The sequence below is a fragment of the Pantherophis guttatus genome, chromosome 6 (assembly GCF_059756535.1).
Source record: "Pantherophis guttatus breed Tessera chromosome 6, ASM5975653v1, whole genome shotgun sequence".
NCBI lineage: Eukaryota > Metazoa > Chordata > Lepidosauria > Squamata > Colubridae > Pantherophis > Pantherophis guttatus.
The window spans coordinates 71270606-71296944 of NC_142068.1; the positions used below are offsets into that span (position 1 = coordinate 71270606).

Sequence of the window (26339 nt, forward strand, 5' to 3'; positions counted from 1 at the left end):
TGTTCACAGCTTTAAATAAGAAGTGAGAGGATTAAGTGAACGCTGCCTTATTATAGGGCGTGGATTTCAATGATGTAATTCTTTCAATTCTTCTGTCTGTTGATGTCATCAATATTGTTACTGATTTCCAAATTAAAAAGTATTTGAGGCCTGCTCTTTTGAAATATAGATATAAAATTAGTGGGATTTGTGAGTGAGAAAACTTTTAAAATTCACAAGATTCAGCAGTTTCCACCAGAATAGAAACAAAAATGTTTCTTGTAATGATAACCAGGAAAATGCAAATCTTGAAAACTGTAAGTTGCATCATATTGGAAGTGATGGAAGTAAGAAATGAAGGAGCTGCAAAACTAATTCATGTATATGCAAAGAGCCCAAACTGCCTCTTTCTGGCAATGCTGGCTTTCACATGCACCTTTCACCATGTTTGAAATAGGACCAAGTTTCAGCTATGTAGTAAGATCTGTAGGCATTTTGGTCAGCCTTCCAAGATAAGCAAGTTCAGATATCGAACCAGGTGTTTCTTTCCCCACAACTGAGTAATACTTTCTGAAATTCCTCCCTTAATTGTTTATCCCTTACCCCATTCCTTTGAACCCTTCCGTTAGAATCACCCCTTTTCTCATGAATAGAGATGGACGTGGCAATTCATCAAGGCCAATGGACAATTCTGATAGGGAAGATCCAGATGGAGCTGAAAAGTGTCTCCTCTCCTTTACTGTTTCATGGAATCCGATGTGGCAGAAAGCAAAGGTGTTTTCTTCTTCCCAGAGAGCATTGTTTGGCAAGTCTGGAGGCAGTTCATTAGATGGGCTTTGTATTTCAAGTGGAATTGGCAGAGAACTAATTGTGGTGCATGAATGTCTCCTGCCACTTTCTAGGATTGCTCCATGTCAGAGTCACTCCATGTCATTCCAGGGAATTAAGCATTTCAATTGCCTCCACCTGCACCTCCAGAATCTGTTCCATCTAATTCCTCTTCTCCACCCAGTAGAATCAGTGGAGGAGAGAGAGGATCAGCTGTAGAACACAAGTGGCAGGGCCACTTGTGAAAGTTCAAACTCTTCACACAATACTGGAAGTTGAAGCAGACCCTCAAAAATGTGACATATGTATCACAAAAGTTACTGTTTTTCTCAGGAAAAGGACTATGTTTCAAAAAATTGTGGATGTCACTGAAAAAATGGAAAAAAATTTTTCATGTCAATGAAAAAATGGAAGATGAGAATGAAGCAATTAAATACATAACTATGGACCCTACCAAAAAAAGAAGTAATCATGTAAGTAGATTTAATGTTTCTCTTCCTACAACATGGAATGTGCTGATTTTTTTTTTTTAATGTCTAAATCTATTATTTTTATTTAAAGGGCTATGATGATGACTGGTTGTGACCTTTCTGCCATCACTAAACCTTGGGAGGTGCAAAGTAAGGTGGGCACCATAAGAATCAAGCAAAACTCAGAATTTAATGTATGCTCTTCAGTCTATTTGTTCTACTTGCAAAGCAATTTAGATATAATGCAACATAGGAGAAATCTGACATGTTTTTTTAAGGAAGCAAAACTCCCTTACGAATCCTTCCAGTTCAGACCAAAGCCCAATCTAGCCCTGAGGTACACCATCTATTTCAGACTAAATGCCATACTGGACTCTGAATGCTGACAGCTGTATTACGCCAAATCAGATCAAAATCTAAATTGGTGTAATACAATGCAAGTTACCGGTAATTCATTTAATGAATTTAATACAGGGACCATATTACTATTTGTATATTTTAATGATTCCCCCCTTTGGGTCAATTTAAAATTACAAATAAATGGCAAATTTTAGTTGAGCTGAAAGAAGGGAAATTTACACACAAACTTTTCGAGATCTGCCTGCCCTGATATCTGTCATCAAACATTTCTGCTAAGCCCGTAGCTAAGAAAATCTCATCATTTTTTATTGCCCCATTAATTGTCAATTGGGCCTGTCTTTGGCTGTTTTTCTACCTGTCATGTCCAATCCCCCTTTTGAGCTATTGATCGCACAACTATGATTTGCAGTGAATTGTGTGGTGAGGACCACATTACTTATTAATGTGGAACTTGCTTAACAATCATCTGATCATGGTTTAAATGAGAACCCATTTTTAGCAGTGAAAACAAGGAATACATTTATTACTTAGAATGTACATCCCCTTAACATGTTCTGCTTAAGAAATAGTCTCCGCCCATGTTTACCGACCATTTCATCACTTCTATAACTATTTTCTTTCTGTTAACATTTTCTAAAAATAAAAACAAGGTTCTAAAGCAGCAGTCCCCAATCTTTCCAGATTGGGTGCCCGGCAGGAGGGGAGCGGGGATGGTTTTATGTGAGTGGTGGGCGAGTGAATGGAGTGAATGGAGCTTCACATGTGGATGGAAGCACTTGCCACTTGCATGAGTGGAGCAGCGCATGCCCACCCATGCTCAACTGCCACTTGTGCAACCCAGTTCCGAACAGGACGCAGCCCGGTAGTGGGCTGCAGCCCTAGGTTTGGAGACCCATTTCTAAACAGTTAGCATTTTTTCCATAGAAAAAAAATCCTTTTCTCTGTCCTTTTCTACAATATCCTTTTATATGCAGGCTTTGATGGAGGACGTGTCTAATTACTCTAGTGGGAGGGGCAGATACGACTGGCGCAGGGGACCATATCATGTTTCGGGGGTGCACATATGCTGTCTACGAGCGATTGCGCACTCCGGCCCCCAATGCGCGACTCGGGTCCTGGGTTACACAGAAGCCTCAGGCCCTGGGTCCACGGCTGATGTTATGTAATGCCAGGTCTGTTGTTAACAAAGCCCCTCTCATTTGTGATCTTATTTTGGAGGGGGGTGCAGACCTGGCAGGTATTACGGAGACCTGGTTGGGCCATGAGGGGGGGGTTCCTCTCGTTGAGATGTGCCCACCAGGTTTCTGTGCATTTCACCAGCCAAGGGCCCAGGGGAGGGGTGGGGGAGTGGCAGCGATTATTAGGGAAAGTCTTAGTCCGAGGGAGACCACTGTTCCTCAGATAGCCGGATGTGAGTCCCTCCTCGTGAAGTGGGGCCGTGGGAGGCAGATGGGTTTGCTGACTACGTACCTGGCTCCCTGCCACGTGGTGGTGACTCTGCCTGAGCTGCTCGACGTTATTGCCAGGGTGGCGGTTGATACCCCCAGACTTATTGTCATGGGGGATTTCAACCTGCCATCTGCAGGTGAGGCGTCAGAGATGGCTCGGGAGTTCATGGCTTCCATGGCGGCCATGGACCTGACCCAATTAGTTCAGGGCCCCACTCACACAGGGGGACAAACTCTGGACTTGATTTTCGTCTCTGGTCAGTGGTTGAATGATCTTGGTAGAGGGGATTTAGACATTAAACCCTTGTCATGGACAGATCATTCTCTTCTTCGCTTGGACTTTCCTGCCATTTCCCCCCACCGCAGGGAAACGGAACTGATTAAATGGGTCCGTCCCAGGCGCCTGATGGATCCTGAAAGGTTCCTGATGGAGCTTGGGCCATTTCCTGAGACCCTGGCACACGACTCAACTGAAGACCTGGTGGCTGCCTGGGAAAGGGCGGCTGCTGGGGCTTTGGACCACGTCGTGCCTTTGCGGCCTCTGACCCAATGCCGACCTCAATTGGCTCCTTGGTTCTCTGAGGAGCTGAGAGAGATGAAGCGTCGGAAAAGATGCCTAGAGAGCATTTGGAGGACTAGTCAATCCGATTCCTACCGGACACTGGTGAGGTCTTATATCAAGACCTACCTAATGGCGATAAATGTGGCAAAATCTAACTATTTTTCCGCTCTTATCGCATCTGCAGAGAACCGCCCAGCCACCTTGTTTAGGGTGACCCACTCCCTTCTTCGGGGGGGAGTGCGGGAAGATCCCTTGCAGGGTCGAGCTGAGGATTTTGTGCAATTCCTGCATGATAAAGTCGCTCGGATTCGGGAAGGCTTGGACTCCGACTGGGTGAGTCCAGGGGAGGAGACGAGGGCAGGTCTTGAGAATATTATCTGGGAGGAGTTTGTTCCTGTGGCTCCCGAGGATGTGGACAGGGTTCTGGGTAGGATTAGTGCCGCCACATGTTTATTGGACCCGTGTCCCTCCTGGTTGGTACTGGTCTCCCGGGAGGTTACACGAGGCTGGCTCCAGGGGATTATAAATGCTTCTCTGAGTGAGGGTGTCTTTCCCGCTGCCTTGAAAGAGGCGGTGGTGAGGCCCCTCCTCAAGAAGCCTTCCCTGGACCCAGCTGAATTAGCCAACTACCGTCCGGTCTCCAACCTTCATTTTTGGTGAAGGTTGTCGAGAGTGTGGTGGCACGACAACTGCCCGGGCACCTGGATGAAGCTATCTATCTGGACCCGTACCAGTCGGGCTTCAGGCAGGGGTACAGCACAGAAATGGCATTGGTCGCGCTGGTGGATGATCTCTGGAGGGCTCGGGACAGGGGTTGCTCCTCTGTCCTGGTCCTATTAGATCTCTCAGAGGCTTTTGATACCATCGACCATGGTATCATGCTGCAGCGGTTGAGGGGGTTAGGAATAGGGGGAACCATTTTGCAGTGGTTCTCCTCCTTCCTCTCCGACCGCTCGCAGTTCGTGTTGACAGGGGGACAGAGGTCGACTTCGAGGCGCCTTGCATGGGGAGTGCTGCAGGGGTCGGTCCTCTTGCCCCTTCTGTTCAACATTTATGTGAAGCCGCTGGGTGAGATCATCCATGGTTTTGGGGTGAGAGTCCATCTGTACGCTGATGATACTCAGCTGTACATCTCCACCCCAGACCACCCCAATGATGCTCTTGATGTGATGTCTCGCTGCCTGGAGGCCGTGCGGGTCTGGATGGGGAGAAATAGGCTCAGACTCAACCCCTCCAAGACCGAGTGGCTGTGGTTCCCGGCGTCGCAATATAGTCAGCTGGTGCCATCGCTGTCTATTGGGGGTGAGTCTTTACACCCCACAGAGAGGGCCCGCAATCTGGGCGTCCTCCTGGATGCACGGCTGTCTTTAGAAGAACATATGACGGCCGTGGCCAGGGGGGCTTTTTATCAGGTTTGCCTGATCCGCCAGTTGCAGCCCTTTCTGGACCGTGACGCCTTGCGCACAGTCACTCATGCCCTTGTCACCTCCCGACTGGACTACTGCAATGCTCTCTACATGGAGCTCCCCTTGAAAAGCACCCAGAAGCTCCAGCTGGTCCAGAATGTGGCTGCGTGGATGGTTATGGGCGCAACTCATTGTGCTCACGTGACACCCCTCCTGCGCGAGCTGCACTGTCTCCCAGTGGTCTTCCAGGTGCGATTCAAGGTGTTGGTTACCACCTTTAAAGCGCTCCATGGCATTGGACCTGGGTACCTTCGAGACCGTCTTCTGCCACCAGTAGCCTCCCACCGGCCAGTTCACTCCCACAGAGAGGGTTTCCTCAGGGTGCCATCGGCCAAATTATGTCGACTGGCGACACCCAGGGGGAGGGCCTTCTCTGTGGGAGCCCCTGCCCTTTAGAATGATCTGCCCCCAGAAATTCGTAAAATCTCTGCTCTCCGTGTGTTTCGCTGTGCCCTCAAAACCATGTTGTTCCGCCAGGCTGGGCTATCAATGTAAAGATTTTTAATTGGTTTTAAATGGGATTTTAAATTTGGGGTTTTAGAAATTGGGCCTATTATTTAATAATTTTAATTATTTTTAAATTTTGTCTGTCTTTGTGTTTTTAATTAGGCTGTACACCACCCTGAATCCTTCGGGAGAAGGGCGGTATAGAAATAAAATAAATAAATAAATAAATAAAATAGTAGCTGACAACTATTGCAAAAAACATAAAATTAATTGTTATCCATTCTCAGGTTGCTTTGATGGTTGCAAGTGAATTTTGGGAGCAAGGTGACCTTGAACTAAGGTCTTACAGCAACAGCCAATTGTAGGCATCTTACACAGCATGTATTCAATCTTAAAAAATAAGATTACATACTCACTAATTACTTTCTTCAACTCTTTCTAGCCTTTGATGGACAGAGCCAAGAAGGATGAATTACCTAAGCTTCAATATGGTTTCATTGATTTTGTTTGTACCTTTGTGTATAAGGTAAGGGATAACTTCATATCATTCCATTTTATTATGTATGTTCTTATATAGAAATACAAAATATAAGATTAAATCTGCACAGAGCTGTTTTTGATGAAAAGACAAGATGTTAATTAAACAACCAAACAATATATTTGTTTGGTTGTTTAATTAACATCTTGTCTTTTCATCAAAAACAGCATCATTCTAGCGTTGTGTGTGAGAATCAACAATACTACCTAAAAACAGTGAACTATAATAAAGGAAGAAACTCTTAAGTGCCAACGGAAAACCTGCTGATATAGAATGAATGAGCTGGAAGGGATCTTGGAGGTTTTCTAGTCCAGCCCCCTGCTAAAGCAGGAGAACCTATACTATTTCAGATAAGTGACCGTCTAAAATCTTTTTAAAAACATCCAGTGATGAGTCCATCTTAATATGCTATTCCTGGTATATGATGTTTTGTATACATACAGAGAAAGAAGCACTCTTGCAAGCTTTGACTTTTAGGCTTGCTGTCAAACATCAGCCATAATACTAATGACTGTTTTGAACAATATGCAGGTTGTATTACACAAATGTGAAATTATGGCAAATATGAAATTATGCGCCTATATTGATTCTCACTGTCAGGAAGTTTCTCCTTAGTTTTAGGAGAAAAATTAACTTCTTCTTTGTTCAGTTTCCATCCATGCTTCTTCTTTTGCCTTCTGGTGCTTTGGAAAATACATTGCCCCCCCTTCTTTCTGGCAGCCCCTTAAAAGCCTGTTGCCTATCACACTCTTGGGCAAAGCATGTGAGCCATTTCCTCCTTTCAGTGGTCCATGAAAGTGCATCTATAGCATGTAGATAATAAATTTGAAAAAAGGTGAACAACATTTTTACAGAACTATAGATACTGTACATTGAGGCTGGGTATGACAAGGAATGGCTGGGAGGGGAGGGGCCAGGTGAGGCACCCCTTGACGTGAATGACATTGAGTTGGCCATGCCTACCCAGTCACATGACCACCAAGCCACGCACGTCGTCACATGACCATCAAGCCACACCCACAAAATAAGCCACGCCCACAGAACCGGTAGTAAAAAAATTTAGAACCCACCCCTGCCAGCAAGGGATGTCAAGTGAAACATGGGTAAATTCTTACTGTAACAAAAGATGCTTGTGTTCAATACTTCTCACTGAATGCAAAGCTCCAGCAGGAAAAAGGGAAAAAAAATGTTTCAGATGAACTCCTGTTTGGAACAGTGGTGCAAGCACCACACGGATGAACATATCTGCAGAGAGGCCAATTGACAGCAACATGTTCCGAAAGCAAGTTTTTTATAAAGGAGCAAGCTAATAACAGCTGGAGCTGGAGATTTGCTGCAGACCACCAAACCAATCAGAAGGGATAAATTAAGATCTATTTAGCAGATAACGGAAGCATCCAAAAGTCTTGAAGCTCCTTTTCAATACAAGGAGTATTGAAAGTCTTTTACACATACACAACAGTATCAGGTTAAGCTCTCACAATATACCTCTTCTCAATCCCCACTTGAAGGGTAGACTGAACACCAGGGTATTCCATAGGAAAGTCGTGGAGTAGACCATTTGTGGCACCTGATGGCTTTGGTTTCTACTTGTTCAGTGTATTAGATATTGTAAAGAATCTGCAAGGCTAACTAGTGCCTATCAAGCTGCTTTTTTCCTCCTGCTCCTTCTAAGGAAGTCATGATACCTCCAGGACTCTTAGGCTCAGAACATAAAGAAGCTGCAATGCAAATATAGCAGCCTTTCCACTCTAATTATCAGTATAAATAACCTTGCCCTCTTCCTGATCACATAATTAGCTTCCCATCAATAGGTTTATTGATTTCTATTTCCATCAATAATTTACTGCATGCAGCTCGGGGAGCAGGAAGTATCCCTCATTCCCACATATGAAAGCACAAATGTCAGTCTCATCATCAATCAATCTGGCAATGTTTCTTGGTGCCAGATGGGAGAAGGAAATCTATGACTAAACCTGGTTGCTAAAGAACTCATAGTTACAACCCACATAAGGAACGAAGTGCCTCTCCCACCATGGTTTCCTGGCATCCGTTGTTTATCTCTTCAGGATCTCACCTGATGGGTGGCACTAACAGACAGTTAATACCCATCCAGAGGGAAAAAAAATCATGAGACAAAGTTCATTAGAGAGCAGGAAATATTTTTTCTTCTTGTTTAATAAGAAAGTAAAGCAAGGAAATAATGTACAGTCCAGCAAAGCCTAGGAAGCATCAAAGAAAGTCCAGTTGCTGTTTGAAAAGCACCTTTGGTGCAGTCTAGCAATTACAAAGGTGTGATATAACAGAGCAATTTATACAGTCTAAGCCTCCCGTTTCAAACCAATTCCTCCCAATAGATGCACAGTGTTATCAATTCAGAGCACAGCTGGGGGAAGGGAGGGCAAGAGTGGTGGCTCCTTCCATAAGCTTCTGGGTTATGTTTCGTTTCACAGCAGGCCAGGCAGTTATTTTAAGTGCCTGTTTACTTTACTTTACTTTATTTTGGATTTATATACCGCCCTACTCCCGAAGGACTCAGGGCGGTGAACAGCCAAAGGATAAAACACACATAATACAAAATTTAAAAAACAATGTAAAAACACATTAAATAATTTGGCCCATACAAATTAAAACACCCCTATTGTTTTAAAACAAATTTAAAATTAACAATTAAAAGGAAATTAGGCCAGGCCAGCCTGTTGAAATAAAAAGGGCTTGAGGGCACGGCAGAAAGTGCGTAAATCCGGGATCCCGGGATCCGGGATCCTCCGTATCTGGGGGGAGCTCGTTCCAAATGGCAGATGCCCCCACAGAGAAGGCTCTCCCCCTGGGGGCTGCCAGTTGACACTGTTTGACCGACGGCACCCTGAGGAGCCCCTCTCTATGGGAGCGTATGGCCTGTTAAATCTACATGTAGATTTAACTGTGAAATGTATCTTTATTATTTGCTATACTATATCATAAGAATTTTAATAGAAGAGAATATTTATATTTCAGAGTTGAACTGTGCGGTCTTTGATGCTCTCTGAACTTTGTTGTTTTCTTGCAGATGTTTCATTATCAAGCTTCATACTTCATCAGTGATATTACCTAGTTTGTTAATGAAACATCTGCAAGAAAACAACCAAGTTCAGCGATCACCAAGGACCCCGGATACTATAGGAATTCTTTTTGAACCCTTGACTTGAGCCACACTAACTTCTGCCTGAATTTACCTAGGTTTGGTGTCTGAGTTAGCGCTTGCATACAAACTGATTGATGTCTGTGAACTACATAGGAATTGTAAGTAAGTGAAGACACGCTTGGACTAACTTTGCTTTTTCTGGAAAGTAAGGCTGACTGATGTAACAGCAGAAAGGAAATGAAATAAGATTATTGTTTGCACAAAGATGAAAAAATTTGGCACTACCTACAATGGACGAATGGTTGGTGGAATTTGCTGAGGTAGCTAAATTCACTTTGATCAGAGAAAAGACAATATCTAACATTAATTGCTGAGTGGAAACCCTTATGGACTTTTTGCTTGAAACAGAAAAAAATGAACTTATAATTTATGATTTTGACAATTAGACAGGATAGATCATAGAAAAAAGAGAGCTCAGCTGTGCCTTAGAGTAAGAGGTGAATTTATAATCATATTTATAATTGCTGTAAAGAATATCAGAAGCTACTTCTTCCTATCTTTTTTCTTCTCTGTTTTTCTATTACTTCCCCTCTTTAACTTTTAGCAAAAGGTGTCTGGAAGTCATTTTCTGACAAAAGAGGATAGCAACATTTCAAAACTAATGTGGAAAATATAAACTATTTATTTTCTATATCAAATTCAAAATGTTGCTATTCTCTATTGCCAGAGAAAACTTCCATCTATATTTATCTGTAGTTCTGCATTAGATGAAAAATATCCTTGTGCAAGTATTTTGGGACATCAAGGCCCCATATAAAATCAGCATGCTGCCAGCTAGGAATATACTTATGGAAAACTAAGTTAGTAAGTTGCGGGAGCAGATGATTGATACTCTGTGGACTCACAATGAAGTCATTCCCACCACTCCAAACAGCTGTTGGCACAGTTATATCTTCAAGTTTATAAAATGGGGGCTTGGTCTGTGGAAGAAGAGATACAAAATATGAAAGTCTTCAGCTTGCCTATTTCCAGATATTTCATCTGTAAGTAATACCACCATTCTCGTTCCATGCAGCCAGATCTGACAAAAATACTTATTCCTTGACAGATCCTTTTATCTTCTATGATACACAATTCATATTTTCTGACTGATAATTTACAAAGCTCTTACATTAAAGGTTTAATTAATTAGTAACTCAGGATGAATCACATCTGTATATTTTGTATCAGATCATACCAATTCAATCATTTCAAAACTTGCTGAAAAAAATATGTTGATTGATAAGTATATTTTTACAATCTATTTTGGGGTTCTTGAAAATGTGAAATTTACACACTTGTATGTAATTAAAAGGAGATTTGTATTGTGATACTTTGGTATAGAGAAATTGCATTCGTAATATTTAGTACATTACCATGTTTCCCCGAAAATAAGACCCTGTCTTATATTTTTTTGAACCCTGAAATAAGCGCTTGGCCTTATTGGCAAGCGCTCAAAAGCTAGATTGGCCTTATTATCAGGGGATGTCTTATTTTGGGGGAAACAGGGTAGTAATTTAATAATTTAATACAGAGAAGCACATTTTATAATTATTCACAAGACTTCCAAGAAAGAAGTGGTGACCCCAAAAAAGAGAACCAATGACCATGGCAGAAAGAAGACTCAGCAAGTACATTGACCATGGCAGAAAGAAGACTCAGCAAGTACATTGACTCTTTGATACTTCTTCTCTGGACAAGGAGAGGACTTGAGGTCACCCACAAGTGCTCCAGACAGCTTTGTGGTCTTTGGCAGGTTTAGAACTCCATGATATAAACATGGAGTTTATCTAAATTATTAAAACTTAGAAAGCTACAAAGTAAAGGTCCAGATAAATTTGAAATTAGATTTTGGAATTAATTATAAAGAATCCTGTCTATAGAAAAAATGATTTTGTTTTGATTTTAAAAAAATACAGTAAGATTTTCAAAACTGGACACTAGAGGGAACTAAAGGGAATCAAAGATTACAATAAAAGAAGAACACATACTCAATTTACAATTACAGAATGAAGCAAAATATTTTAACATTGGACAAGAAAGGATATTTTGGAAAACTAAATCCAAAAGTTAATTTTAATAGTTTCTGCCTCTATAAACAGACTGTCTGAAAGATGCTAGGGAATAGGAACAAGTTCTCCCTGACAAAATTGAGACAGCAATGGAGGAAGATGTTACACTGGACATACAAAAGAAACTGGCTAAAAGCACTACAGCTTTAATTTAGCACATTTTTCCTCCCAGTTAGACTTTGATTAATCCAGTGCAGGGAGGAAACTGCTTTGAAACAGTATGGATGGTAGTAGCAGTATGCACAGTAGGCTGTCACCAAGATTGTGGGAAGTAGGAATATTGTGTAGGGAAGATGGCTGCCCAGAAACCACACATCTTTATGTATATATGCAAACACATATCTCATTACAAGCATTTCCTCACCATGTTGTATACAGCTTTGTTCTGGTTTCCATAGTCAAAATGTTTAAATTCATTCGATTCAAAAATCTAAATTGGGAAGAAAGAGTTGTGTATACTTAACAAACTTTCATATTTATTTTTTAAAATCTGAAATTTGAGACAAATATAAATTTTAATTATCAGGTCCTTTCTCCACTTTGCAAAAATTTTCATAAAATGGAAGATGGTCTATAAAGAATATTTGGATATTTCACTCCATTGCAAGTTACTTTCAAAGAGCCTCAAGCTATGTAGATTTAGAAGTTCCCCTACCCACCATCTCAGATGGCTTGGGTCTTTCACAGAACTCTATCAGCTCAAACCCAGCTTCTGCATCTGATTAATCAAAGACGTCATAGGCAAAACAAGTTCAATTCATTTGCCTATTATGGGGGATATTTGCTCCTCACTATCCAGATGCTATGTCACTAGATTTCTCTTATGTTCCTTGATGGTTCAGTGTGGGCCTGAATTGAGCTTCCTGATACCAACCGATTTTCCTGAGATCATGATTTAATTCCCATCTTTTCTTAGAACATCAAGGCAAAAAGTAAAAAATCTTGACATCTCACTCCTGGATTATATTACTATTCTGACATTCTCCTCTTTCAAGAAAATATGGCTTATCTATTTTGTCTGAGTAAGTCTCCTATGTTCTCTTTATTAAAGAAATATCTGAGTTTTGGTAGTGGTGGGTATTATAACAATTTCCATTTATTATTCTCATGAGTATGCTAGAACCAGTTCAGCCTTAGATCTTCTCCTTAAATTTGCCTTGCAATATTTTGTTTATAAATATTTATATACCCCTTCCCCCATTGCATTATTGTTACATTAGCAATCCCTGGCACTTTCTAGACAATTATATTACTAATTTACTAAAATTCATACCAGAAATTCAAATAATATTTGCTTATCAATTTGATCATATAGTACATGTTGCAGGCAAGTCCTTTTTAATGGTCCTCTCACAAAAGAGAAGAGTTCATTATGTCCGGGTTCAACCATCCTGGAACAAGCATTGATACATGGCAAGCTTTCAACTGGTCCATTTGACAGATAGTTTGAGCATTGTCACCTCACAAAAGTGAGAAATTACTATTATCCTTGTCCTGGTAAGTAAGAATAGGCTGTTCCAGTTCTATGAGAAAACAAACATCTAGTGGGAAGTTGGCCTTGATGGGTTAAGGCCAACATTTTAAATTGCATGCAGAAAGCTTTAGGAGGCCACTATAGGGCCTGCAATACAATTATGATGTGCTCTGGTGTGTGTTGGAGAATACACTGGCTATTGCATTTTGGCCCAACTGAAGGTTCTGAGTTTGCTTTAGAGGCAGCCACATGTAGAGAACATAGTAATATTCTAGGAGAGTGATAATGGGGTATGAGTCTATGTAACAAAATACTGTCACCCTGGCTAGGGGTCACAACTGCCAAAGGATCCCTGGCTGAAGCTTCTATTGGCTGTTCAAGGAGGAATTGCAAGTCCAGGAGGATCCCAAAACAGTGACCTGCCCCCTAATGGCCATGCTTCTCCACCAAGACACACCGTTGGAGCTATTAAGTACTCCAATGTAACTGTAACTGTGTATTGCCAGGATTAAATTTCATTCCCACCCAGAACTCAGTGGAACAAGACCGCAACAGGGTGAAGATGGAAAGCAAAGTATTATCATCCTACTAAAGGTACAGGACTACAAATTACAAATCACCCTCATCCAGTGGTTTCATGGAGATATTAATCAGTGGGGGGTGGAAGACAACAAGCCCGTATGGCGTCCCATAAGTGAACAACCACTGATTTGACCTCCTTTTTCCTATTACCAGCAATTGGAATGGGCCGTAGAGGAAGATACTGTTGCAAAACAGCATCTCCAATCCCAACCCCAAAAATAGCCTAGAATAATGCTATGAGATCAAAAGCCCCAGAGAAGTCTAAAAGGACTTCTACTGCCCTCCAGATCTCAAGAAACTTCATTCACTAGCCTAATCAAGGTTATATCCATCCCATGCCCAGGCTCTGAATTCTGACAAGGTCTAGATCAGGGGTGTCAAACTCAAGGCCCGCGGGCAAGATCTGAAGAGCTGAAGAAAGCTTCTTGGATGAAAAGTGAAACATCTTCAAAGAAAAACAAGAAAGTCCATTGCCTCTTGAAAAAAAACACCTTTGGGACAACCATGACCTGGATGACTGAGAATCTCCACCGACAAAATTAGATGTTAGTTATTTTGCATGTTGGATCCAAAGAAGTCCTTTGAAAGAGGAGATATATCACAGCTTTCTTTAAGGTGACCAGCAGCATTCCTCCCCAAAATAGGCACTGATTCTCAGACCCAGGGAACAATTCCTTTTTTTGGCTATCCAAGAAGCCAGGCAGTGCAAGGGTCCAAGCACAAGTTGTAGAAAGCATCCTAGAGATCACATGACAACTTCTCTGAAGTTAGTGTAATACATGGTCACTAATGTGGGTTGATTATTAAATTATTGTGGATAAGCCCAGAGTTATGATGAAGGTCTTGAATTAGAGCCAGATTCCATCAGCAACAACACTACAGTGTTTTAACAAATAATTACAGGGTTAAGGACAATGATCTAGACTTTAGTTTTCAAAGAAGTACTTTGGAACAGAGACTTGAGCATTCCTTTGGTGTACGCCTGATACATTTAATCAAATGGCTGCAAATAGTACCATTCTATTTTGACTTGCAAAGAAAATTGGAAAATGAAACTTTACCTGGGTCCAATGAAATATATTTTTCACAGAAGTAAAATCAGGGTAAGTTCCCAAAAAAAGATCAGCTCGACTCTGGGAAAAAAGTAAATACAAAATAATTAAAAGATTTGAGAAATTGATTAAGAGATAATATACCAATTAAGCTTCTTAAAGCCAAAAAGAGAGGCAGATAGATTTCTTTAAAACCTCTGTTAAGAAGAAAGGCTATTCAATTCCTGCTGACAGTGATCTTGAAATTTTCAAACCAAGGAACACATATTCTGTGTCATTATTGGCCAACAGTCACCAAGCAAGGTGACCACAGGAAAGGAGACGGAGGGGGGGGGAGGCAAAAAATCAAGATGGCAACTGCAACTGTGCAATCAAGGCTACATAGGATTAACTAATGAAAACAAACTAATTGAAAAAGTTGGTGCATCCGCTAAATTTTGAACTTCTGTAAACTTACAGAAATAATACATACCATTATTGCAACGTTACACATAAAATTCCATATTAAAAATAAATACTTTGATTTATCTAAAGAAAAAATTCCACAATCCACTTACCACATTTATATTGTTTTTATTAAAACCCGCAACAGAGAAAATCATTTGGATGCAAATCTTGTTTAATCCTGGGTAGCTGCATAGATTGGCATTGATGTTTTTTACTCTGTTGCTTAGAATATTAAAGTCTTTACTTCCCCATAAATACTGGAAAATATAAATACAAATATTATTGCAAAATTCTATAGAAGCACTTCTAATTGAATAGTTTACCAATTCCTCATTTAATTCAGCGGATTCAATACCCCCATTGATTCTCTGCATTATTTTAACAATATTTTAAAATACATGCAATTTTTTTTATTCCTTACTTACGGGATTTATGTCCACTATAATTAGTGGGTATTATTTACAACATTCATTAATATAAAGCATGCCAACTATCACTCCATCCATGATAAAAAATACAACACAATAATGCAACAGATGAAGCCTAAAATGCACAAAACTGTTAATATGTTAACAACTCATAACTCAGAGGCTTTCTAGAATAGTTATATTTTTAATAACAAAGGGACAAATCAAATTTCTGTGGCGAGGCTAACATGTAGGATCACTGACCCAAAACTAAGACTTGTAAGATCTGCTCTTCTCACTTTTTGAACATGGGGAACTGCAAATAGGTTTCCCTGGTGTTAGAATAAATTCTTAGTATGATCTGGGATTTCAAAAGAACATAGGAAAATTGCCAGAAGCAGAGGTGAGATTTATTTGATAGCAGGAAAGTTAGCAATCAAAGATGGCCATGAGTAACAAAGAAAAGCTAATTACTTTTATAGAGAGGAGTGCATGAATTTGTTTAATCAGTTTTATTAAAGCATTTTAGAAGAAAAAGTGAAGTTAAACCCTGTAATTAGATCAAGCAAATATGACTTACACTGATGGGGGACAGGAAATACGTAGATATTTAAAAATTAGTGAAAAAAAACTGGAGGTGAATGAAAAATGGCCTTTAAAATTTTTTTACACCGTTCATGGAAACAGCAAAGAATGGTTTTTAAATGTTTTCCAGGAATTATTCAAGAATTTGGGAATTATAAATTGGAGGGGTTTTTTTAAAGATTAAAAAAAATCTTAAAAATTCATATCATACTGTAGGTGAAGCAACTGATTTTAAAAAGCGGAGAGAGGGAAAAAATGGAGATAAAATAAATAAAATAAATAAACGTCTATTTCTTCAGCCGTACTTTTTTTAAAACAAATATTGTGCATGTAACTTCATGTAAAATTCTCCACCAACTTTATAAAAGACAAAATGAAGAAAGCAACGTTTTGTCTAATATTCTGTCAAGGGAAAATGAACATCTGTAATAATGTAGGAGGGTCACTTCAAAAAGGAAGCATTTGTACAGCTTTGATAAATTCTGTCCAATTTTGTAGTCACATCTAGGTTCATTACATGATGTCTTATGCAAGAGGGGGAATTGAAGTCATTTTTTGTATTTAAATACAGAAGGGTGGAGAAAAAATCCATACAAATTCTGAGAAAAAGGTGGTTGAATTTTAAATAGATATTTAAACCCTAATTCCAAATTATATGAACTGCATGAGATAATAACACATCTATATCTGTATACTGAATCAAATAGTATAAGAATGTAAACCTATGGGAAATAGAAATACATACCCTTTTAACTTTGTAGGGAAGTAGTATGATATATTTCGTCATTCCCTTGAGGTCCTTCAATGTGCTGGGAGGCGCAAGGCACATTAAAAGCTTTGTTTTCTGAGCAAGCTGTGGGAAGGTTGAAAAAGTAATAAGACCTGAAAGAAAGATAAGTTTTAAAAAATGGAAACCAAGCTAAATGTAGATCAAAACATAGTGTCAGTATTTGTATTGATATTTAAATGATGGTGTTGCTGTACTTGTTTTGTTCCAAAATTGAGAGATACATAAAGGATAAGCTTGCAAGAAAGTGCCAGCTATCCTCCTCCTCCTATTGTTGTTTTTATAAAGGCAGCTTTCTTTTCTTTGCAGCAGAATATCTGAATTGGATTGATTTCCTTTGAAGATTGAATATTGGAAATATGAAGGAATTCTGGATTAGAAGAATCGTGAATTAATGGGATATAACAAAAACAGAACAGGGTTGGAAAGGTGAGCCTATTTGCTCAAACAGATAGAGAGACGGCTAATAAAAGGATATGAGAAGGCTTTGTTTGGACCCAGGTATCTCATAGTTAAATGCTAAAGATAATTTAAAGATTATCTTTAGTAAGGACAAGGGGCCACCAAGTTCTACTTGGTTGGGAAGTTAATAGCAGAAGACCAAATGCAATGTTTGTGATTAGTCTCACAAAGCCTTGATATCCACATTTTGCTTAACTCCAAAGTTAAATTTTCAATCTCATTCTTTCCCTACATTTCTGCCATGCCTCTAACAGGCACATAAAAAGCCTATATTCATGAGTGGCTTAGTTTCTTCACTATTGCATCATCTTTCAGAAAAAAATAAAGAAATAAATAAATCAGTTATTTGCATTTATCCTGCTATCTATCTATCTATCTATCTATCTATCTATCTATCTATCTATCTATCTATCTATCATCTATCTATCTATCTATCTCTATTTATCTATCATCTATCATCTATCATCTATCATCTATCTATCTATCTATCTATCTATCTATCTATCTATCTATCTATCTATCTATCTATCTTTCTATCCTGTTCCCTATCTATCTTTCAAGAATTCAAGATAGATTTCTTGCTGTCAAAGAGACTATTATATTTTAACCTCTGTCTTATACTTTTGGCCATATATTTCACAATAGATTAGTAAATATATTGTTGATCATTAAATAGCTAGGTTTCTATACTGCTTGATTGTTAAGAAAGATGCAAAGATTGAATATGATTCATTCTTAACTTACCCATTGAAGCTCCTTGAGAATGGCCAATGTAATATAAACTATCCTGCTTTGTTTTATGTAGAATAAAGTTCATAGTTGCAGGAATATCATAAATTGCCATTTCATGAAAACTGTAATAATGGGACACAAGCAAAGACACAAAACGCTGCTGAGATTTATTCTGTATAATAAGTTAAGGGTAAAAAAAAAATCAGAAGGCTGCAAGTATTTTTTTAATCTTGGTTTTATTGTTTTTTTAAAAAATAATTTAAAATGGTGAACATATCTTACACTCCTCCTCCTCCTCTTTTGCCCATAACAATACCTTGTGAGGTGAGTTGTGTTGAGAATAACTGGCCCAAAGTCACCCAGCTGGCTTTCATGGCTAAACTGGGATTGAAACTCCTGTTTGTATGACATAGACTAGGGGTATCAAACTCGCGGGCTGGATGCGTCATGTGCTGGCCACGCCTACCCCGTTTTAGCAAACAGGAAAAAAGTTGTGATAAGTCATGTGATGACGTGTCATCACGAGTTTGAAACCCCTGACATAGACAGCACAGAAGTGAAGAAAGCTAATTTTTTATTACATGTTTGACAACTTTACTTAAACTAACCTCATTAGATTTCCAAAATAGCAGTAAACAATTTAATTGTTTCATTATCAAATTGCTCACTTTTTAAATTTCACATGGCCGAGTCTTCCTTGTGCTGCATTTTAGCAAAAACTGGGGGCCCTAAATTCTTCTCCATGCTTTATAGGATTTGCCTTAATAATTAAGAATAAGTCAGACCAGTAAGAGAATTTATCAGTGAGGGATCAGTCTTGCTTCCATATAAGATACTATACTCTGTTCTGTTCTCTCTCCTTACTTGTTTTCCATTTGTTTTGCCAGAATTTTGTAATTGAGTTTATTGAGCCTCTATGAAGTTCTTTCTGTTTCTTTCCCTTAATCTATTTCCTCCTTAAAATGTACTTCTTCAAATAGCTGGGTTTTTTTCAGGCACACCTTCCTCTTTTGTATAGATGATACAATTTTGGCTGCATAGAACTTGTTGTGGTCTTTCAAGCCAACTTTGACTACTAGTGACTACAGGTAGTCCTCAACTTATGACCACAATTGAGCCCCAAATTTTTGCTGCTAAGTGAGACATTTGCCAAGTGAGTTTGCCCCATTTTACAACCTTTCTTGACACAATTGTTAAGTGAATCACAGCAGTAATTAAATTAGTAATACAATTGTTAAGTGAACCTGGTTTCCCCATTGACTTTGCTTGTCAGAAAGACATAAAAGGTGATCATCTGACCCTCAGGATACTGCAACAGTCATAAATAGGAGTCAGTTGCCAAGTCTCTGAACTTTGATCACGTTCCCATGGGGACACTGCAAAGGTGGTAAGTGTGAAAAACAGTCATAAGTCACTTTTTTCAGTGTTGTTGTAACATCAAACAGTCACTGAACGAACTATTGTGTTGTGGTTCGCCAGCAGCCTGCGGTGCTGGCAGCGGAGTCGGACAGCGATGAGGCTGAGGAAGAACATGGGGCAGTCCTGGAGGCTGGGGAAGGCCTGGATAAGGGCACTGTGTCAGAGGCAGAGATGGGGCCAGGGCCATCGGGGAGTGATGTGCAGTAGAGAGGCAGAGGAACAGGAGGAGCCTGTTCCTAGTGCACGTATTAGAAGAGCTGCCAGAAGGCAAGAGCAGCTAAAGCAAAGAGGACGACTCGGGAGTAGGGCCAAGAGATGATTGGTCCCTCCCATAAGGCTTAAAAGACCAGCAACAGCTCTTGGGCTCTTTGTCAGAAAAGAACGTTGATAGTCTTGCTGCACTTATCTCTTGTCGGTGTCTTCTGCTTCTGAACTTTTGCCAAGAGAAGCCTTTGGCCGTTTGTCTAATTATACCAAGGTTGGTGATTAGACTGAAGAATTTGTGTTATGAAGAATTTGTTTTAATTTAGTTTGGACTACGCTGAGAATGAGTTAATTCTCAGCTGTTCTAATAAAGTCTGTTTATTTTGAACTGTTTGCGTTGATTACTACCTACTTGGGCCTGGGTCACAACATGTTGTAACTGTCAAGGACTACTTGTACATGGACAATCACTACCATTTTCTTGGCAAAATTTCAGAAGTGGTTTCCCATCGAGTTCTTCCCAATGAGTTTTTGGGCCTAAGGAAGGATTAGAACAGGAGTGTCAAACTCAAGGCCCAGAGGCCAGATCCAACCTGCGGGGTACTTAGATTTGGCCCGCAGGGTCACCCTGGAAACAGCAAAGGACCAGCCTGCGACGCTTCTACCAGCAAAAATGTTTTCACTGGCAGAGGGTTGCAGGAGGCCGTGTCAGCTGAAAGCGGAGCCCGGGAACCCATTTTCATTGGCAGAGCACTCGGGCCACCACTGGTGCCCCTGACAGGAGTGAAGTTGAGCTGGCCATACCCACCTAGTCACGCCCACTCCACTCCACCCCCCCTCCCCGAGGTCAAACATAACCCTGATGTGGCCCTCAGTGAAATTGAGTTTCATACCCCTGGATTAGAATTTATGATCTTCCAGCTTCTAGTCCAGAGCTGTTCATCCCTAAACCAAGCTAGGTCTCATATACTAACTGCATTTTAATATTTAATTTGCTATTAATATACACTGAAGTTTAACACTAATTTATTGAGGCAAATAGCACTAACTTTAGCACACTTCAATGCTCTCCTCTTGGCAGTTTTCAAGGTCTGACGCACACAAAAATCTCTATGAGCTGAAACTGTGCCTTTGTGGCGCAGTGGTTAGAGTGCAGTACTGCAGGCTACTTCTGCTGCCTGCTGGCTGCCTGCAATTTGACAGTTCAAATCTCACCAGGCTCAAAGTTGACTCAGCCTTCCATCCTTCTGAGGTCGGTAAAATGAGAACCCAGATTGTTGGGGGCAATGTGCTGACTCTGTAAACCACTTAGAGAGGGCTGTCAAGCACTGTGAAGTGGTATATAAGTCTTAAGCGCTATTGCTAAATGCTATTATTGACACTAGGAGGCAAAGTGCTCCTATGCATCTTCAGAGTAGCTGGAACATTTTTCCTTTCCTGAGAAAAAGTGCGGGCATGTGCAGTAAAGCTACTTTAAAGTGTTGCAGATAGGCACTAAATCCACATTCTGCATGCTTCAAATGGCATTTTAATGATAAAATCTAAACTGCTGATAAACCTTAATGAATAACTGATATTGAAACTGGAAGAAAATGCCTTTATGTTCCGATGGGCTCCCTAAAATAGTGTCAGAAATCCAATGAATCTGACAATTCATACTATGAATATATACAGGGAGTCCTCAACTTACAACTGTTCATTTAGTGACCATTCAAAGTTACAACAGCACTGAAAAAAGTGACTTAGGACCAAGTGACTTAGGACCATTTTTCACACTTATGACCTTTGCAGCATCTCCATGATCTAATTTCAGATGCTTGGCAACTGATTCATATTTTTGACCGTTGCTGTGTCCCAAGGTCATGTGATCCCCTTTTGTGACTTTCAGACAAGCAAAGTCAATGTGGAAGCCAGATTCACTCAACAACCGGGTTACTAACTTATCAACTGTAATGATTCACTTAACAACTGAGGCAAGAAAGGTCATAAAATGGGGCTCACTTAACAAATGTCTCACTTAACAACAGAAATGTTGGGATCCATTGTGGTCGTAATTCAGTATTACCTTTAATACAATCTCAAAAGGATACACCTCCCATTTTACAAAACCTGACCCATTTCTCTGGCAAAAATATGCTTTTATTTAGTTACTATATAAACTGTTCTGAGCTTTACCTGAAATTCCAAAATTCTTCTTGGTCAATTGTTAGGTTCTGGTGTCTTCTAGACCAGGTAGTCCCTCTGTTATTTATTATCCAAACATCATAGCCAGCATCTGCTAGAACAAATCCCAAGCTATTGCTGGGAAGATTGAGGAGCCAACTTCTTCCTTCAGTCAGACTACCACATACCAGTAACACAACTGGTTTAGGCCCTTGAAAATAAGCAACATTAAATATTATAACATTTAAGGAACATGCTAGCAAGGAGCACTGTATTTCTATAAACATGGAACGTCACAATTCTATCTGTATGCTATCTATGGAACCTTGAGGCTGAATACGAGCATAAATGTATGAAGGCTGAATGAAAAGTAATGTTTGCAATTTTATAAATTGCCAATAGAAGCTCAGATTCACTTCAATTATTGGAAAGTTGCTATGAGAAAAGTTAGAGTTGCTATTGTTTGTGAAATGGAAGCCTTAGTGAGACTCATCGTTCGACTTTAAGCAATGTGCCATGACTAAATTTTTTACTGCCAAAGGAGTCTGTTCAAATGAGATTAATAGGTTAATGCAGGTTGTTTATGATGGTTCTATCATGGTTATAGATAAAAAAAAATGGCAAAGATGGTGAATGACAAAGAACTTATCTACACGAGCCAGAGCAATGTGGACAACTTGTGACAGCAACCATTGACTTTCACATGAGAATGGTTAATAAATTGATTAAGGACAATCAGCAGATCACTTAAAATGGACTGCTGTGAAATTTGGGATTTCATAGGAAATCCCAAATCCGGTCCACATTACTGATATTCTTCAACATTAGACAGTTTGTGCAGGATGGGTTCTTTATATATATATATATATAATTTTTATTAATATATTCTATACACAAATACACAAATAAAATATACAATCCTGCCACCATGGTATAATGTGATTACATTGTCCATAAATATAAAGTCATTCCTTTATACATACATATTTGCCATCATATATATACATCATCATATATCTATTCTATCCCACCTTTTCTGGACCCAATCATACCATAATTTACAACTGTTATAAAATTCTGAATCTTTTTTACCATTGATCAATCTAGTTAATCTATCTGATTCCGCGCACTCATTAATTTTATATATTATTTTCAAATCCATCGGTAAGTATTGATTTTTCCACTCCTGCGCATACGCTAATCTTGCTGCAGTAATAAAGTGAATCAACAAGAACCATATATCTCATTTAACATTCAAAGTTTTTGCCCCCAATAGGAAAATCTCGGGCCTTAATTCCAAATTAATCTGTGTAATTTCAAAAATCCATTGCCGTATTTTTTTCCAATATTTAACCACCTGCGGGCAGGTCCACCATTGGTGAAAATAAGTTCCATTACTATAACCGCACTTCCAACAGCAGGCAGATGTCCTGGAAACATTTTAGCTAGTCTCGCAGGGGGGAGATGCCACCGGTAGACCATTTTATATGTGTTTTCTTTGTATGAAGAAGCCATGGTTAATTTCATATTTTTCAACCAAATCTGTTCCCATTGCTGGAAGTCAAGGAGATATCCAAAATTTCGCCCACGCTATCATACAATCCTTCACTACATCCTGTCCTATCTGCAGAGACAATAAATATGCGTAACATTTAGATAGTATCCCTTTCCCTCCTTCTAATAAGATCTTATCCAATTCTTGTCTTTTACGGTAGATTCCTTCACTATATAAATCTTTTTTATACGTGGAGTGCACTTGAGAATAAGACCACCAGTCTATCTTATATCCTTGAAGAGTTAATAATTCTCATGACTTCGGATTACTCTGAACATCCAAAAAACCTTCATACGTCAAGGTTTTCTCCCCTTTATACAATGTCAGGTAAATCTGAGCTTCCTGCGCCGAAATCCAACATGGAACTTTTGAACTCTTTTAGAACTCTTCTTCTAACCTTTTCCCAAGTGTACCCAAGTGTCCTACGTAAATAGTGATCATCAAAGTGTCTAGGGCGACTGGATGCTCCCGGCCATAGAAAATAGTGCCAGCCATGTTGAAGACTGGCTCCTTCAAATGTCAAAAGTCGTCTCTTTTGTAGGATCATCCATTCTTTCACCCAAATCAAGTTCGCTGCTTGGTGATAGAGCTCCCAATTTGGGAGTCCAAATCCTCCTTTATTTTTGGGTTCTTGTAACATTTTAAGTCTAATCTGTGGCCTCTTTCCCTGCCAGATAAATTTAGATATACTCCTATCCAAATTTGTAAAAAACCTCTTTATTCAACCTTACCGGGGCTGTTTGGAATAGAAATAACCATTTGGGTAACACACACATCTTAATGGTTGCCACCCTTCCCAAAATTGATAGCTGGAGATTTTTCCACCTTTCTAGATCTCTGAGCATCTGGTTGTAAAGAGGAAGATAGTTATCCTCCTTTATGGAGGAGCATCTGACAGTCAACCATATACCCAGATACTTAATTTTATTTGTTATTCTTAAACCCATTAACTGCTCCAGCTGTTGCCTTTGCATCTGAATCATATTTTTCGCTAGGATTTTAGTTTTTTCTTCATTCATCAGTAATCCCGCTACCTTCCCATACTCTCTAATCAAGCGTAATAATTTCAGGCCCGAGTCCAGTGGTTGATCCAAGATAAATACAAGATCGTCTGCATAAACCTGGACTTTAACTTCCTCCTGCCTAATCTTCATTCCTCTTATTTCCGTGTTTCCTCTCACTTCTCTAAGCAGGGGCTCTAAAGTTAATACAAATAGCAATGGGGAAAGGGGACATCCCTGTCTTGTACCTCTACGAATTTGAGTTCTCTCCGACTCCTCTCCATCTATGAGAACTCTTGCAGTCTGCTCCCGGTAGATAGCTTGAATTGCCCGAATAAAATTCCCACCAAACTCCATATATTCCAATTGAGAAATCATAAATTCCCAACTGATTCTGTCAAATGCCTTTTGGGCGTCAACAAAAATTAAAGCTAATTGTTTATCCGGGCGATTTTTGAAAAATTCTAGTGTATTCATGATAATTTTAAGATTATCTCGTAGATATCTATTAGGAAGGAAGCCGTTTTGCTCTGAATGAATGAATTGGTTAAGGAAGCAGCTAAGCCTGGCTGCAAGAACCCCCGCAAATATCTTATAATCGGAATTTAGTAATGATATAGGTCTATAATTCTTAATAAGAGATAGATCAGTCCCTTCTTTTGGGATAATAGAAATATAAGCCTCAGTCCAAGATACTGGAACCTGAGCCTCTTTCATAACCGCATTGAATAAATCCGTCATGTGTCTTCCTACCTTGTCAAACACTATTTTGTATAATTCAACTGGAAGGCCATCTCTACCCGGGGTTTTGCCATTCGCCTGTGCTTTCATAACTGTCTCTACTTCCTCCATTGTAAATTCTGCATTAAGAATTTCCTTCATTGTTTCCGAGACTTTAGGCAAGTCTGTCTTTTCCAAATATTTCCGAATTTCACAAATATTTTCCTCTCCTTTCTGATAAAGCTGTGTGAAAAAATCCTGAGCTACCATTCTCTTGCCTTCTTTAGTACAATGAAGATTCCCAATTACATCTTTCATCCCTTCTATTCTCCGTTGTTCCTGCTCCTTTCTAAGCCGGTAAGCCAACCATCTTCCTGTTTTATTTGCCCTTTCAAAAAAATTTTGTTTAGTCCACTTTATTTTATTTGCTAATTCCTCTTGATCTAATAATTTAATCTGGTGTTGCCAGTAATCCCTTTCCTCTATCAATGTTGTCTGGGTTAATCCATTTTGCATCCTTTCTTCCACCCATTGTAATTTATTCAAGAGATTGTCTCGGTGTTTCTTACCCCCCCTACGTTTATCAATCATATATTTGATTAATCATCCCCTCATCACTGCCTTAACCGTATCCCATGTATTGTATATTGAAGTATCCTCTTTCTTATTTTCCTGGAAAAAAAGATATAACTCCTTCTTAAATTTACTCATAAATTCTTCATCTTTCAGAATACCTATATTCATTCTCCATCTACCCTTCCTACAATGTGGGATCTTCCAAGTTACCATTAGCAGGTTATGGTCTGCCCACTGGTTGGGCCCTATTTCCACTTCTGAGACCAACCCCCTCAACTCAAGAGACATCCATATCATATCTATTTGGGTCCATGAGTGATGTCTGGGAGAGAAATAAGTATATTGATTTTTATTGGGATTTCTCAACCTCCATATATCCTGTAATCCAAATTCCTCCCTTAAATCATTACATATTTTTGGTAATGTTCTCTTAATATCCTTCAACCTTCCTTGTATGTTTCCCGGGACATAATCCTGCATTCTATCCGTTACAGCATTGAAATCCCCCACTAAACAGACATGTTCATATTCCAGTTCCCCCAGTTTAACATATAAATTTTGATAAAAAGTCCTCCGATTGTCATTAGGGGCATAAATACAAACCAATAAAGACTTCCACTGGGCAATTTCTATTTCGAGCATGAGAACCCGGCCTTCCTGGTCAGCAAAAACCTGTTGGGATTTCAAATGATGTCGTACATATACCACTATCCCTCTTTTTTTTTTGACCTGCTAATGTGGTGTAAGTTTTACCCAACGCCCGGTATTCTAACAAAAGGTTTTGATCTTTTTTTATATGGGTCTCCTGCATGCAGACAATATCATACTAGCCTTTCTTAA

General features: G+C 39.5%; 1 protein-coding gene across 1 annotated transcript in view; it reads right to left on the minus strand.

The window, feature by feature from the left end:
- Positions 1 to 9794: 9794 nt before the first annotated feature.
- LOC117673158 (lipase member M-like) overlaps positions 9795 to 26339 on the minus strand; it is a 31912-nt gene continuing 15367 nt past the window's right edge. The window contains exons 5-11 of the mRNA XM_034430354.3: positions 21660 to 21858; positions 17874 to 17983; positions 16626 to 16762; positions 14999 to 15145; positions 14451 to 14522; positions 11698 to 11763; positions 9795 to 10202 (exon numbers count right to left, since the gene is read on the minus strand). Of these exons, the coding sequence (XP_034286245.1) occupies positions 9969 to 10202; positions 11698 to 11763; positions 14451 to 14522; positions 14999 to 15145; positions 16626 to 16762; positions 17874 to 17983; positions 21660 to 21858 (965 nt within the window). The 3' untranslated portion in view covers positions 9795 to 9968. The remainder of the gene's footprint in view (positions 10203 to 11697; positions 11764 to 14450; positions 14523 to 14998; positions 15146 to 16625; positions 16763 to 17873; positions 17984 to 21659; positions 21859 to 26339) is intronic.